The 16,118-nt window shown below is 35.6% G+C and overlaps 3 protein-coding genes across 3 annotated transcripts; 1 reads left to right on the top strand and 2 right to left on the bottom strand.

The window, feature by feature from the left end:
- Positions 1 to 1,742: 1,742 nt before the first annotated feature.
- LOC110750053 (MAPK kinase substrate protein At1g80180) lies at positions 1,743 to 2,314 on the bottom strand. Its single transcript, XM_088251294.1, has one exon. It carries the CDS (start codon positions 2,237 to 2,239, stop codon positions 1,880 to 1,882), a length of 360 nt encoding a protein of 119 aa, XP_088107420.1. The 5' UTR covers positions 2,240 to 2,314; the 3' UTR covers positions 1,743 to 1,879.
- A 5,364-nt stretch (positions 2,315 to 7,678) lies between these two features.
- Positions 7,679 to 10,560, top strand: PSF1 (partner of SLD five 1). The gene is made up of 7 exons (XM_021950309.2): positions 7,679 to 7,900; positions 8,254 to 8,375; positions 8,500 to 8,567; positions 9,418 to 9,531; positions 9,621 to 9,783; positions 10,089 to 10,238; positions 10,326 to 10,560. Exons 2-7 carry the CDS (start codon positions 8,298 to 8,300, stop codon positions 10,350 to 10,352), a joined length of 600 nt encoding a protein of 199 aa, XP_021806001.1. The 5' UTR covers positions 7,679 to 7,900; positions 8,254 to 8,297; the 3' UTR covers positions 10,353 to 10,560.
- A 547-nt stretch (positions 10,561 to 11,107) lies between these two features.
- Positions 11,108 to 15,583, bottom strand: LOC110750070 (uncharacterized). Its single transcript, XM_021950333.2, has 3 exons — positions 15,271 to 15,583; positions 13,619 to 14,838; positions 11,108 to 13,330 (listed from the first exon to the last, which is right to left on the bottom strand). Exons 2-3 carry the CDS (start codon positions 14,663 to 14,665, stop codon positions 11,225 to 11,227), a joined length of 3,153 nt encoding a protein of 1,050 aa, XP_021806025.2. The 5' UTR covers positions 14,666 to 14,838; positions 15,271 to 15,583; the 3' UTR covers positions 11,108 to 11,224.
- Between the last annotated feature and the right edge of the window lie 535 nt (positions 15,584 to 16,118).

The raw sequence follows: 16,118 nt of genomic DNA, 5'->3' as shown, positions 1-16,118 counted from the left end.
AGTGTTATTGAGAAATATATACATACATGTTTAATACGAGTATTAAACGAAAAATACTAAATTGTTTATACGAATAATAACCTTGGAAATACTATTAATATGAATAAATGTTAATTAAAAAAAAAAGGGAATCTAGCCGCACGGCTATACTATTAATTTAAAAAATATATATTAAAAAAGAAGTATAGCCGAACGGCTATATTATTATATTGAAAAAAATGAAAATAACACAGAGTATAGCCCGCTATACTATTAATTTGAATAAAATGTTAAAAATGGAGTATAGCCGCCCGGCGATACGATTAATTTGAATAAATATTAGAAAAAGTATAGCCGGGTGGCGATACTATTTTTTTGAAAAAAAAAAACAAAAGAAACGGAGTATAGCCACCCCGCTACACTATTAATTTGAGTAAAAATTTGAAAAAAAAAACACTAAGTATAGCCGCCCGGCTATACTATTTACCTAAAAGAAGACCTAGCATGGCCGCACTGTTGTACTATTTATTAGAAAAATAATAATTTTTGCTAGTTACAACTGAAATTTTTGGCCATTATGTAATATTTTACAATATTTTAGTATATTTTATTTTTCATCACTAATATGTGAAAATTATGTGTATAATAAGTGAAGTTTGTGTGCATTATTGATTTTTAAAAAAATAAATGTGTATTAAACATGAAAAATACGTATATACGTGTATTTTATGTTTGCATTTTATAAATAAAAAAACTTGTATTTTACCGAGTCTTTAAGACGTGTACGGAAATCGGAAGTATTATTAAAAATACATATGTATGTGTATAATACGAGTATTTAAAGGGAAAATATAAGGATAATAACTCTAGAAACAATCAACATGAAGTATTATACGAGTGTTATATGGAAAATGAAAGTGTTATTGAGAAATATGTACGTACATGTATAATACAAGTATTAAATGGAAAATACTCAATTGTTTATACGAATAATAACCTTGGAAATACAATTAATATGTTAGAGACTCGTGCTGATAATGTGTTATATAACTTAAGGGAATTTGTAGAGAGAAATGTGGAGTAAAGGAAGACAATAGAAATTAGTCTCTACAAACTTGTCATCTTTTTCTTTGATAATCACCTATTTATAGGCTTACAATGATCCTAATTATTATTATTCTCTCTCTCTATCTTCTGCAACTGCGTTGACTTTTTTGTCAACCACGTTTTGCTGACCACAAAAGCTGGTCGGTGACTGGCAGTTTTTTGGTGTTAGCGGTACAACAGCACACCTCTAAATATTTGTGCAACCCTCTCTCCCAATCACTTGTACTTAAAAAAAAAAACATTGGTGATACCTAAACTAAAATCGAAACTTCTTTATATAGTAATGAAGTCCGACACAATTACAGGAATTTAAGAAATAATAGAATTTGTTCAAAAAACTAGTTCAAGCTGGTTGCCATGATATCCATCTTTCTTTTGTGATCCCCAGAATACCTAGATCATGAAGATTCTCCGATGTTCTACTTTTTTTCTCTATCAACTGCAACCCTTACGAATTAGATTGAGATACGAAACATGTTTTTTTTTTTCTTAATCATTTTAAAAACCCACATGAAACACAAAAAGTTACAAACCCAAATTGCCCAAAGCTTAATAATTAATTGTTCTAGACTTCATTTAAGCTTAATTTCCTTCGTACATGATTGAGATTTCCTGAAGAACCCCATACTTATATCTCACTCGTAACCAATCAAAATCAATCAAACTAACAAAAGTAAATTTAAAAAAATAAAAATGATACATATCACAAATATACCATCGTTTTTGCTCCCCTTCTTTGTTGTCTAAACCTTTGACATCGTTTTTGCTATCCTAATTCTACGGTAATCCACGCTTACCAAGCCCTTGCTCTAAGATTAATACTCTTTCTCGACGGTTTACCAAAACCGCCACAAAAGCCGCATACAGAGACCTTCGGCGAAGGAGGTTCGATAGCCGGCGTGACTTTCCCAGTCCTGTAGCCACGTCCCCCACCGTTGGATCTGCTTCTACTGACGGTGTTGATTGGTTTTGGTGCCCTAACTCCCTCTATAATCTCAGCCTTCTCTTGGTCTTGTCGTGCTCTTCCTCGTTCTTCTTTTAGCAGCGGTGCTACTTTGTCTACAAGCTCTCTTGATAAGTGCTTGTCATCCCACACAAACCCTGAGGAGCCTTGCCTCCTAAACGACACTGAAGATCTTTGCAACCCAGCCATTGCCTCTGACCTCTGTGTTTCTCTGTAGATCCTTACAAATTAATTGAGGTCGATATTTTATAAGACTTATTTGAATAATTTTGAGTCGAGCGCATAAACAAGATGTTATGTGCCTGGCTCTTCACAAGTATATATATACGAGGTGGAGATCCCAAAGATTGGGTGCAATAGAAAAGGTCATAAAATTGCAGCTCAGTTATTTCCCGTTTCTTCTAAAAAATAATGGGCAACTCAGTCAATATTGTATGTTTTCTTCATTATTGTAATTATTAAAAAAATTATTCAACAAAACTTTCCTTTATTTTTTATTTGTTAACTCACATGTTAAAAGTTTGACATTAACTTGTACGATAAGTTTATATTTTTTTTAATGAACTTATAAAAATATTAGGATTATATCTTTTTGTATAATAATATAGTCAAACAAAATTACCATATCTTTTTGTTTTATATAATTAATGATAATAAGGACGTGACGGAATTTTGTTTGTCCACCGCGGCTGACCTAGCCTGGTCATCAAGACCGACCGCCTTGTGTTTGATGCCGTGTTCAATCATTAGGAGTTTTTTAAGTGCATGACTTCATTTTTGGCGCCAACTAATCAATGATTAAAAGAATTTTGAATTATTCATCAGTAATTTCCGGCCACTGTGGTTTTATTTGCTAAATTGTCGCAAATTATAATGATGGCATATGCAAATCAATTACCAGAAATGGTCTAGTTTGGTTAATATTGACAATCAAAAAGATTCTGCCAAGTAGAAATTTCAAATTCGTGACATTAAATCCATTTCAATTCTAGGGATTATATGATCAACTAGTTTTGGTCCAGTCGTATTTACCTCAATTGAAGGAAGTTGAGGTTCCATCTCAAAATTAATTGGCAATGGGGGAGTAGCCCAACTCCTTATAAGCCCTTGCTAAATTAGTTGTAGGAGGTCTAATTAATGTTTAATTTATATGAACAATGAAGATGATATATATATTTGTGATAAGTTCGATATTGAATCATGACTAAGATCATATGGATGAGCTCGGCTTTCTATTCTCCATTACCACTGCCTTCCAAAAGTGATTGCAGTTTTATTTCATCTTTCCTTGTTTTCCTTCTTTCTTATTTGTTTTATTGTAAAAAAAATTATAATTCTTGTGTCTGCGCAGGAGTGGACGTGCCTTGTACTACAAAATAGAGATATGTGCCTTCGACTATGAAAGTGGCATATATATACCCACCCCAATACTTAAAATCAAGGGTTAATTTCGATTTAGTATCATGAACTCTTATCCTTAAGACACGTTTGTCCTTGCATTTTCAATTTTAACAATTACATATCTTAAGCTTTTCAATTTTTTGCAATTTGGTTCTGGTGTTAACTCTGACATCAAAATTTTCATTAATTGCTTGCCTGGCATGCATGGGTCTCACCTATGCATGGGAAAGTATAAACACCTAGCAGTTCATGATTGACTTGAAATACCTCTCAAATTTAGGGCATAACGCAAGCCTTTAATGAATGCTTAGATGGTACAAACTACAAATTAACGTGACAAACCAAGCATCTCACTAGTTGGTGTAGCCTCATATAACTCGCGTGCAGAGGCCTCATAAGAGTTGTGAAGTGCAATGGTAATAGCGCTGCCAGGGATACGAGAAAAAAGGCCTTCGCAAAGTTCATGTTTTATGACAACAAAAGAAAGTCCAAGACCTGTTGTGTTCGGGGTTTATCCCCTCCAGTTTACCCAAAAAAAAAAAAAAAAGTCCAAGACAAACGATAAAGGAAACACTATTTTAAAGATCTTTTTTAATAGCTAATGCAAATCCAACTAATTCAACAATTAATTCATAATGCTCAAGCACTAATTAATTACATATTTTCCATCCCATCAACTTTTTTGTGGTACAGATAATCGTGTCTTCAATTGTAATATTATGAGGATTATTATTATTATTCTTTGTTATAGCCCAATGTATTTGTTATAACTTTTTTTAAATATCTTTGGCACCCAAATTTTTATTTCCTTCTGTCTTTCATGTCTCGTTTTAGCTACTATTTAAAATAGAGATATTTAGTCATATACCCTTTCTTATCCCTAATAATATAGATAAACCCTACACCATTTAATTTCTATAAACAAACAAAAAAAAACCCAAAAAATGACAACTGGCTCTATTGAATTTAATTTTGATTATTAAATTACTTTGATGTCCTGTTGAGTGTTTTGGGCTTTTTTATAAGGTTTTGGGGTTGGATTTGTTTTAAGAAATCAATGGAAATTTTGTAATTTAAAAGAAGTAAAAAGCCTTTTTGTTATGTTATAAATGGACTTTTGGTGTGTTTCTAAAGTCTATTTTTTATAGGGTTTTTTTATTAAAAAATAATAATTTGGGCTCATATATTGGGTATAATAATGAATCTCCCTTTAAAATATAATATGGATTTATAGTTGGAGTTTTGAAACGGTTTCATTGTGATCGGTTCATAATTGTATATCATTTTGTACCCTTCTAGCTTATGATTTGGTTATGTTATTGAGTTAAACTTGTGCTTTTAATCCATTTTCTGTTTTGATAAGTCCATAATTTCATACACTTGCTTGCCTTCTTTACTTAGTGATTTTGCTTAGTTTCTCTTTATTTTGAGTCACTTACCTCTGTTTGTATGTTTTGTAGGTTAAGATAGCAAGAGATCACATTTGATGCAATCCATGCATGTTAAGGGCTGATTGGGATAAGAGCAAGAGCTTAAAGACAAAACCAAAGTTGGGCCACACTTCTTGTCAGTCCAGTTTCGTAAGTCACCTTGCAGGTCTCATTTCAGCAATCTGTACAACTCGGATGAGGAGACATTCTTCATAGAAGTTGTTCAATTGGGTGTCTAGTATAACATATCCAAAATTCAGCCCAATTGAACATATGTGGAGTCCTTAGCCCGTCCAACACTGAACCATGCTCAGGAGGATTTGCAGTGCCTCACCCATGCTGCAACTGACTTTGGATCCAACATAATGAGTGAAGTGGGGAGGCATTCCAGCTATGAAATTCTAAAGGAGCAAGTTGGTACATGCTGGAGCTATTAAAGAGAAAGCATGTGCATGCATGTAAAGCATAAATGAAATGAAGTCAATTCCAGTCTCTGTTCGGCAGCCAAATTGAAAGGCCCAAAACGCACACTTCTACTGCTCCGATAGGAATACTTTCTTCATAGAAGTTGTTCCAATGGGTGTCTACTATAACATATCCAAATTTGAGCCCCATTGGATAAGTTTTGAAACCTCTGGCCTTCCTACACCAAGTCTGGTTCAGAAGACTCGTTTTTGTTCAACAACCAAAAGAAGACCACATGGGTTGGCAGCAAAAGGCAGCCACAATTGATCACCTTTGATCCCATGTGAAGAAAGCTTGAGGTGCAGCAAAAGAAGTATGGGATGAGATTGATTCCAACCACACTAACATAGACAAGATGAAGTGTGAGTTATGGGTTGTATTAAAAGAGGAATGGTGGTGTTGGATTTCATCATGTTGTTCCTCCCTCTTAGCCCTATAAATAGAGAAGCCTTCAAGCTTCAAAACACACCCCAAGGGGGGGAGCTCTCAAACACTTCTCTAGAGCTCCCTTCCCTTCTCTCTCTCAAATTCTCTTAGTTTCCTTTCAAGTTGTCAATTGTTGTAATAAAATGAGTTTACTGAATTTTTCTTCAAGTTTTCTTTGTTCCACTTTACTTTTATTTGTAATGTACATTCTTTCTTAAGCATTCAAGTTTAATTAGTTTCCAAGTTTCAATTATGGTTTTTGTTCTTATTCATTATGCTTATAAGTTAATATGCTAGTTTGAATGATTGATCACCATTTAGGCTTGCATGTTAGCTATCTTGGTTTGAATTAAGAGTAGACACCATGCTTTAATTCGAATTGAACTATGAATAGGAAGAGTATGTATGGACATTCGACAACAGGGATTAGATACATACTTGGTTGTTTAAATTGTTCTTCTATGCTTAATGGGTTCCTAATGCTTAGTTTTAGGTTAGACAACAAATGATCAAATTAGGGAATTAGGAACACAAGGTTATGACCAAACACCATGGCTTAATCATACTTTAGCTAGAATCAATCCGTTAATCTAATTGAACTTGGGAACTTATTTGCTTGAGTTATTTCATTTTTTTTTTCTTCTTGTTTTATTTATTTTCTTTTTCATTTCTATTTTGTGTAGGGGAAACAAATTGGATCATTCAATCACACCAATCCTCGTGGGATCGACCTCGCACTTACATATGCTATACTACCAAACGGCTCGTGCACTTGCGAGTATCACAAGTTGAGGATGCAGCTGAATCTATTTTGGTGCAGTGAATCCGACACAACACATTGTCATAGGTTTTGTTCAAGACTTTGAGATTTTACGATTATAAGTGAATTTAAACTAGAGTCCTCACATGATCTAACATAAAATAAACATTTGCATAAATATCATTTGAACTTTTAAGTATATGCGCAAATACCATATTAACTTTTGAGTGCTGCTAAACGAACCCTAAAATTAACTGAGTACAACCTACTATCAAACTATTTATTGAATTACTAATTTATCCTAATATAAAATGACAAAAAAAGATATATTGAATTGTGTACCCCAATATGTACACCATCCTTAAGACTTGACGCATGTCCATTGTTATAACTATGGTCAACTCTTTAATTTTAATTTTTAAAAGTATTTAAAACCAAAAAATAAAATAAAATTTTAAAAAAAGAGAAACAGCTCTCTCTCCTTCCCAACCCACCCCACTCTGAGACGAGTTGAGATATGCTGTCCCCAAATTCCCAAACTACCAAATCTCCCTAAATTAGATTGAAAACCCACACCTCTCTCGAAAGATTGAAGACAATATATTTAATTAAGAATTAAAAACTTTGTTTTACTGCTTGAGCTTTTGAACCCATGCCTTCAAACAAATTGACTTAATTTTTAACATACAACTCGGAATCCAGGAGAAGTGTATTGATCCCAGTTGATTTTTGTATGCATAAAACTTAAACAATCAATAATACAAACCAAGTGGTGGTGGTCACACAGGAGAGAGATAGAAGAAGAAGAAGAAAGAAGAAGAAGAAGAAGAAGAAGAAGCAGAGGAGAGAGAGAGAGAGTTTTGTTAAAATATTATTTTATTATTATTTTACTTTATTTGTTTATTTTAAATACTTTAAAAGATTAAAAATTAAAGAAGGTGTACTATGGATATTTTTGGTAGTAAAATATGGTGTACTTAGTTAATTTTACATTTTAATTTAAACATTAGAGTGTACTTAAATCGTAAGATGTACTCAGTTAATTTTATGGTTCGTTTAACAGTACTCTAACTTTTAATTTTTATTTTGAACCACCTATGGTTTTAGCGGTTACTTTAAAAATCCAAATAAAAAAGCCGCGAAAAGCCAAAACCCGAAATAGATAAAAGATTTTCACTCTCTCAATTTTTCTCTCCCACGCCTAATCTTACTCGGATCGGCACCTTCCCTCGTCCCGCTCATCCCTTCCTTCGACGACAGACTACATCCAATAAACACCAGAATGCGCTTCCAGGCTTCTAATTAGAGAAAGCACCAGCCCATAAGAAGCCCAAGGATTATAATTCATGGTCGCCAACTCTTGAAGCAGTGAGTTCCGAATCTTCTGCTTCTTTGAATTTTGTGGGTTGCAGTTGGGTTTCAGTTACTGGATGTGGATTTCCCTCTTTTATTTTCTTGTAAATTTTTAAAATTATTTTCGGGGATTAATCTCTGTCTCTGTCTCTCTCTCTCTCTCTCTCTCTGTGAAAATAGATGCTCATTGAGCAACCCACAATCTAAAAGTGGGATCTTTACTTCTCAATCTCAAAACCCATTAATTAATTTCCAAAAATTATTCAAAACCTCTGCCTTTGGTGAGTTTTTGACCTGGGTTAATTGGGTACTTTAGGGTCTCAATTTAATGTGCTTAACTGTTTGATGAAATGTTTCAATGAATGCAGGTCTTTTAAGGAGCACTCATTTCGATCGACTTATTTTGAATTTTATGATGTATGGGACAAAAGCCATCCAACTGGTCAAAGAAATTGCAAATGGCGAAAAGGGGCAGCTCACGCCTTTCAGTGTACTGAGAGAACTTCCCTACTGCCCTATTTCTAATTTTAATCCGAATTTCTCTAATTCTATCTGTTTTTGTCAAGTTATATGTAGTATCCTCTAATTTGATATATCTTGCCTTCATCTTGTAGAGTGATGTATTTAGTGAAGTAATTGCAGAATGTAGTCAACACTTTGCTGACCTTCGATCCTTGATAAGGTAACACAATTTTGAGTTTTTCTATTGTAATTGGTTTTTTTTTTTTTTTTTGGTTGCGTTTCCTCATGGCATTCTACAGCAGAAAATCACATGCTCAATCTCACCTGAGATGATGAAGTCGTTCAGATTACCTGGTGAAATCGTTCTTAATATTCATTGTGGTTGTGCTGGTGCTAAAACTAAGGGGAATTTTCTGTTGTTTAATTGCTTTCGTAAACCATTTTCAACATTGAACATCTATTATGTCAGATAGTAACTATTTATATTTATGCGGTCCCTGTAAGTCTTCAAGTTAACACAATATATTGCACGTTTTACTTCCATATGTCTAAATCACAGATGATGATTTCTGTAAATGACTTCCTGTAACAATGTTTTATGATTACTTCATGTAACTCAGGCTTTATTGTATGCCTAGTCAATTTAATATATTCTTTCTTTGTAATTTTTGTTTTCCTAACTTTACAATTTACTGGAAGAAAAGACCTGTGCCAGTTAAGACATTCAGACAATGAATATGACATATTACAACGTTGTAAATCATTTTTTCATTACACTGTTTTGTTGGTTGGTGTATTACTTTGTTGAGCCAGTCTTTAACATTTTTCAGCGTGGACTTAGGTTGTCCCAAGATTCAGAGTTGGATTACAAATCATCTTGTAATAGGGGCATTTTGGCACTTGCCTCAAGAATTCAGTTATAGTTTCATATATTTTGTTTTGAGAACTCTCGTTTCATGTATTGTTTAAAACTGTGCATCTCTTTGCTTTCTGTCTACAATTCCATATGCATGATATATCTTTTGGCTTGTATACTCAATCAACTCACATATGACTTGATGTTGCAACAGAAAAATGCAGGAAGCAGGATTAGATGTCGAAACAACTAAGAATGAGGACCACTATGGGCAGCTCATTCACCACCTCTCTTTAGTTCGCAATAAACGATGCTTGATGGCGTATATGTAATGTTTTTATCTGTTGTGTTTTTATATGATTACGCTTCATTCTAGTTGGTATATTTTAAGTTCACATGGTTCTTATAACCATGCAGGTACAACCGAGCAGAAATTTTACGAAATCTGGTATGGAAGGTCGGGTCTGAAATTCCAGAAGAAATTCAAGAGAAGCTTAGTCACTCAGAGAAAGAGTACTTTAAGAAACATTCAGAAGCTTTAAAATCATATATGTCGAGAGTGGTTCTCGAGTTGGCAGTGGTAATCTCTCTCTATATACTCGCAATTAAACTTCATAGTAAAATAAACGCATAGGTTATCGAGTCCTTCTCTATGATATTTAGATGTTTGTGAATTAAAACTAAGATGGGTTGCTGATTCAATGGGCATGTTCATAATTGGAATGATTCAAGCTGGATGGCTGTTGTTGTTAAAAACTGGAAAGTACTGTACTTTAATTGAGTGGCACAATGGAGATGATATTAATGCAAATGATTTGAGAAACTTGACTCTTGGTTATTAATGACAGAAGTTTCATTATCATTCTGAGTTCTTGTGTTTTCCAGGATATGGTGCCCCCAAAAGATCCCTACATCAAGGTGAGAGTACTCGACGACATGGGTGAAGTAGAATTACCAAGCGATAATACAGCCAATTTTGCTCGTCACTCTATGCATTTTCTTAAACGAACTGATGCTGAGAAATATATTTCACTGGTATGTTTCATTTACATGACAGCTTGATCCTCATCCACTTCGGTTTGTTAAAATCCTAGCTCTCTAACAACTATCCTGGACTAATAGGGCAAGATGGAGGAGCTCACAGGCTGATTTAATTGGCTCAACCTGCTAAACCGTTCTTCGGACTTCATACTATTCTGTATACTATTGTATCATGTTCAGTTTGTGGTTAAATTAATAATTGTTTTCTTAGTTTATCCTTAATAATGTAGCTTTCCGACTACATAAGCATAAACATGTCGTGTGTGGCAGTTCCCTGCACAAATTATGATAATGAAGTTGACAGTTTAAGTGCTTAGATTTTACTTATACATCCTTTGACAAATGCATATTATTGGTTAATTTGGGTCAACTTCTATGATGAGTGCAACTTTACCGTGCTTAGAGTTATTGTCTAACATCTACAGATACAGAAACAATACCTAGTAGCGGATCATTTGGTTGATTTGGGTTCAAAGTCTGAGTTAAATAATATTAAACCAATTAGCCCATAATTAAGAACCTTTTAGTTCACTTATCCTATGGCTATATTGACTTGCTTAAACATTATAAACCAAGTGGCCTACTTCTGTCTGCTTTTGGCATGGTTAAATTGCTTCTGGTTGAGATTTCACATCTCACTTTGTTTGATTGTAGTTCACTTAATTCTTGTACTATAAGCTTTTCCTCTGCATAAAACTGAGTATATTAAAAGAGTAACAATGGCATAATGCCAAAAGATGAAATCGATAAACACTAGGATCTCTAATTTTGTAAATTCAAGTTGAATTCGGATTTCAAATTTACTGAGATTCAATCAGGCTTTCAGTTTGATTGAGGCCATCTTCCAGATTGAGAAAAGCGGACTGCTGATCATACAAATACATTTCAAAACTGATGGAGTCCGGATTGAACTAAATACTTTGATTGACATGTAAATCTCAATGCAAGATCTGGTAATTTCCACTAAAGAAGCCGCAAAGTTATGACCTTTTGTGTCTACGACTACTACTACCACTGCTGCTGCTACCAGATTTTGAGCCCTCAGATACACAAGCATCAACAGCTCCTAAAATCTGACCTTCAAATTTATGGCCTTTAAGGGAAGTCCTTATCTTCCTAACCACTTGCTTTTTCATCACTCTGCGCTCTGCCGTAGAAAGGTGCTTACACTTATCTATGCCCTTCAGAAATCCAAGCAAGGTTTCCCCAGACCCCCCACTAGCCTTTTCTATTTTCACAAGCTTCTCCACCACTAGCAAAGAAAACATGAGCTCTATGCAGGATTTGTTTCCGAGCTCCACAATATCTAAGAAGCACCGCATGTTCACTTCCCGGGTCTTCATTGATCTGCTCTCCAGTGATTGAACCATCCTCTCTATGAGACCCATCTTAAGGATTTGGTTCAAAACAAGAGCGCCACCACTGTCAAAAAGCATCTGGTGTAGTGCTGTGTAGGCTGCATCCTGCAACTCTGCAATGCTGCAATGCATCATCTTAACTAGGTTGGGTACAATATCATACTCCAGAAACTTTTTAATGCAGGGTTCTCCACCAGAGCAAGCTAGCTTCGTCAATAGGAAAGCAGATTGAGAAATCATTGAATTTTGTTCATACTGTCCGGGCTGCAAGAGTTCGGAAAGCCGTTTGATTAGTGGACTTTTTGTAATCATGTCTCTAATTCCTGGTTCTCCTGCTTTCTCCACAATTGGTATGAGATCTTGCATTGCCTCCAATACCATCTCGTTATCGCTGTCTAGTACCTTATGAATGACATCTTCAAAAGTTTGCGACTTCGGTAGAAGGGGCACATTTTGATCTATCAAAGCAAATCTTTCCAAATAATGTCTAGCTTGCCATGGCAAAACGTTTAGATTTGTGGGTTCAAGAGACCTTAACACATGAGGGCCTCCCAACTCATAAAATGCCTTCAATGCAACTATGGCATGATGTTGAGCTACTTCGGATCCATTCGCAAGGAGCAAAAGAAGATTCTTATCAATCTCAAAAGCAAGCATTCTCTCGACGGCTTTCGATTTCCCAGATTTGGTTAATGACATCAATATGGTAAACATGCTCTCATGCCATTCCTCGGCAGTTGGAGAGAGCAAATTGGCCAAACGATTGAATGGAATGCTCCAGAGCACCTTCTCGACTGTGTTTGGGCTTCCAAATTCTGCAAGCTTTGCGAGTACAATTGAAATATCTGTTTGGATCAAAGGGTCCTCACAAGTTTCTAAGATTATTGCCAACTTGCTGACTGCGCCAGTAGCTTCAAGGTATGGAAAATAATTGCAATAATCAGTCTTGCGAAATACAGTGGTGATGGCTTGTGCAGATACAGCAATCAGACTCTGTGATTCCGTAGAGATCAGGTCCGCGGTCCTAGGACCCAATAAGCTACTAAAGCTTGCTCTACTTTCTTCGAGTTCGGAAATGGATTTGCTAGCCATTAGAGCCTGGATAGAGGCCTTTAATGTGATAATCACCTGCTTTTCCTCAAATCCTTTGAGGAAATGCACTATTTTCTTTTCAGCAAAACTCTTTACTTTCTCTTTCCCAAATATAAGAAGCCAGGGGCAGATGAATGCAGTTTCTTCAGGTGTGGATTCATTTAGTAGTATCTCCACCGAATCGTTTGTCTTGCTACCAAGGTACAGAGCAACCATGTCATGTACCAAGTATAAGGGATCTGTATCGATTTTCATCAGCAAAGAGCCTTCAACAAGCTTGCAGACTACGAGATGGAACAAGGTCTCCTGCCCAAGAACTGACCAGACAGCCTCAACACAAGCTTCTGGTACAGGTTCTGCCCATGAAAGAGCCGAAAGAGCAATGAAGAGCTTTCGAGAGTCTCCAGGCATTGCATCTAGACTGAACTCAAAGGACCCAAAAATGGTTACTGCATTCTCAGCTTCTTTTTCGTTCACATACGATACAGGACCGGGTGCACATGTAGCAAAGGTGGATAAGTTGGTGATAGCCTGTGCCCATTTATCAGCTCTCATTTCTTTTCTGAGAGCCTTACCCATAACAGCAACTGTCAGAGGGTGGTGGCCACAACGCTCTAGTAAGCTTTCTGCTACATGCTACATATAGAATAAGAAAATTCCAACAAATAAGTGAAGAAAAACTGGAAAATTGACAGAAGAGCACATAAAGAAAGTGGATGCATCTGAGGCTTAATCAATGTTATTCGACTACATCTCCACCTTTTACAAATACAACTGCAGGCTTGACTATAAGATCATGTAAAATCTCTATAGGAACCACACAGAAAACATATATGCATCAAAACAATGTAATGGCTGAAAACTTGTGACAATCCATTTTAGTAATTTTGCAGAAATAGAATTGTAGTGTAATGTGGTTCATACCGGTAACTCTTCTTTGCTTAGGAGGCTATGGTAGAGAAGAACTTCCATGCTTATCTCCTTTATGTCGTCTTTGCTTAGTTCCACCTTTTCAGCTTCTGTTATTTCATAGACAGCTTCATTTCTTGTTGTGACAAGGTACTTGCAATCATTATCATATAACTTTGCAAATCTCTCAATGATATCCTGCTCCCATACATCATCGAGAAGAATAAGAATGCTCTTCCCATACAAGGCTTGTTGAAGCAAACAACCAATATATTCAAGGTCTCCAGAACATTCATCCTTAATCTTCTTCCAAAATCCGATCTGCACCAGAAATTTACACAGTTTTCTTGCCAAGCGCCTCTGGTATTCACCTATACTTCTGTTGCAAGCAGCTCTACTGCACCATTGGCCAAAAGCAAGTTCAACTGCACCATCCATGAATTTCTCTGGAGGATCAGAAGCTACTTGACGAGCCAAAAAAGACTTCCCAATACCAGATAGCCCAACAATTAGAATGACTCGATGAGAACCATCTTGTTCCAGTAAATTCCTCACAGAATAACATTTACTCGAAACAGGGTAGCCTTGTTCGGTCTTGATTTTCAGTTGAACTGAGGTGTTTTGTGCAGTTGATTCTATTGCTTTCTCAACATGGTGAACCATTGTTTGAGATTCAAGCCACCAATTCAAGTCATCCCTTATTGAGTTTACTAGTCTTTCAAGTGGATCTCCAGCCATAGAAGTCCAAACTACCTTAGCTATGTTCTTAACCTTATTTTTTGACACCATTCTCCTGGCCTTGTTGATATTTGGATGTAGGCGTTCTATCAGGGAATTCAAGCTTTGGATTTGGTAATCTAATTGAGGATTATGAAGCTTGTTGACATGTTTTTGCTTAATTCGGCGACTCAAGTTTTCAAGATCACAGACAAATTCCTCTAAGCTCCGAATTCTCTTTGGAGCTTCATCGAAATTTCTAGACGCTTCTTCTAATGCAGATATAGCACTTACCATGCTTGAAACTATCTGTGTTGCAGAAGCAATAACTTGCAGAGCATCCATTGCTACTCAAAACCGTATGCTACCAAATTCTACATGTATTTTGTCAAATAAATACACATTCCCACAGTTCCCAGTGATCAATGAGATGTTAGAGGTTCCTTAACCTTATTTCTGATCACTGGGAACACATTCTCACCGAACTTTACTGACTTTTCCAACTGTCTATCTAGACTCTGTGAGGCAATTGATTCAAGGAGCACACTCAATCAGCAAACAATTGAGATGAAATATCCTTAACTTAGCACAGATTAAATCAAGATTCATTTGGGGAAAAGAAATGTCTTTGACTGATGCTTGCCAAACTGATCCAGCAAATTATCCACATCTTTTTGCACCAACTCCCATTAATTCCAGAGCATAAGTAATAAAAATAAAGAAAGCAACCAAAATCCATGAAAGAATAAAAACCCAGTTTTCATTTGAAGGAAATGAATGAACTTCCAATCCCCAAAACTATCAATTCCAGTTCATTAAGCTCTTAGAGTCAAAACCCAGTTTCCAAACCAGCAAAATGAACAAGCAAGCACTTTGAACATTCAAGAATTTTTTTTAAACATAATGCACGCACTAAATTAAGTAAAACTTGAGAAAGACAATACTATTACCTTTTGAAGGCTTTGAATTGAAGAATGAAGATGTTAATGGTAACAATAATACCAAAATAGTGAATGGTGAATAGCTTGAGGTCCATTTAACATATCCAACTCTGTTAGTCAAAGAGCACAAATTTAAAAATAAAAATAAAAATAAGTGTTGAGGAAGATGATGCACCCAGCTCAGTAGTCAACTCAAATGCAATTCCCTGAAGAATCCTTCGATGAAATTTCAGTTTGACCCAAAAAATTTAAAAAAGACACCATCACGTGTGGGGAAAATAGCAACTTTGGTCACCAATGAAATTGCAGCTTGGCACGTGGGAATGGGGGATTAGCAATCAGGCTTTGGCATGAGCATGGTGATCATCTTTGGTCTGGTTTTATTCGAAAAAGGCCTCAGACCTTTCAACAAAGGCATTTCGTCTTTCACTCGTATTCACCAAATCATTTTTGTCTTTACCTTTACCCTCCGTTTGGATGAGGGAAAATAACGCGGAATTTAGCTAAAAGTCGGGAATTTAAGATGAGAAATTGACAATTCCCTTGTTTGGCAATTTAAGCGCGGAATTTATTAAATGACGCGCGGAAAAAATCATGGAAATTGAGGCATCAAATTCCCGAGTTTAATTTCCACCAAAATAGGCGTCATTTGACAATTTCCGCAGTGCGGGAATTCATATTTTCCGTTGTGCCAAAATTTAAATAATAAAAAAAAACGCCAAAATTTTCATGAAAAAAAAAAAGAAAGAAAAAAGGCGCCAAACTTAAAAACAGCGCCAAGTTTGGAGGCCTTGTTGCTCTATAAAACCTATGAAACCCTGAACAACAGATTGCCTTGTCGCTTTATAAAAAAAGCT

Source organism: Prunus avium, chromosome 3 (assembly GCF_965620075.1).
Source record: "Prunus avium chromosome 3, drPruAviu1.hap1.1, whole genome shotgun sequence".
NCBI lineage: Eukaryota > Viridiplantae > Streptophyta > Magnoliopsida > Rosales > Rosaceae > Prunus > Prunus avium.
Note: the sequence above shows the minus strand (reverse complement) of the source record. Positions and strands in the feature narration are given on the sequence as shown.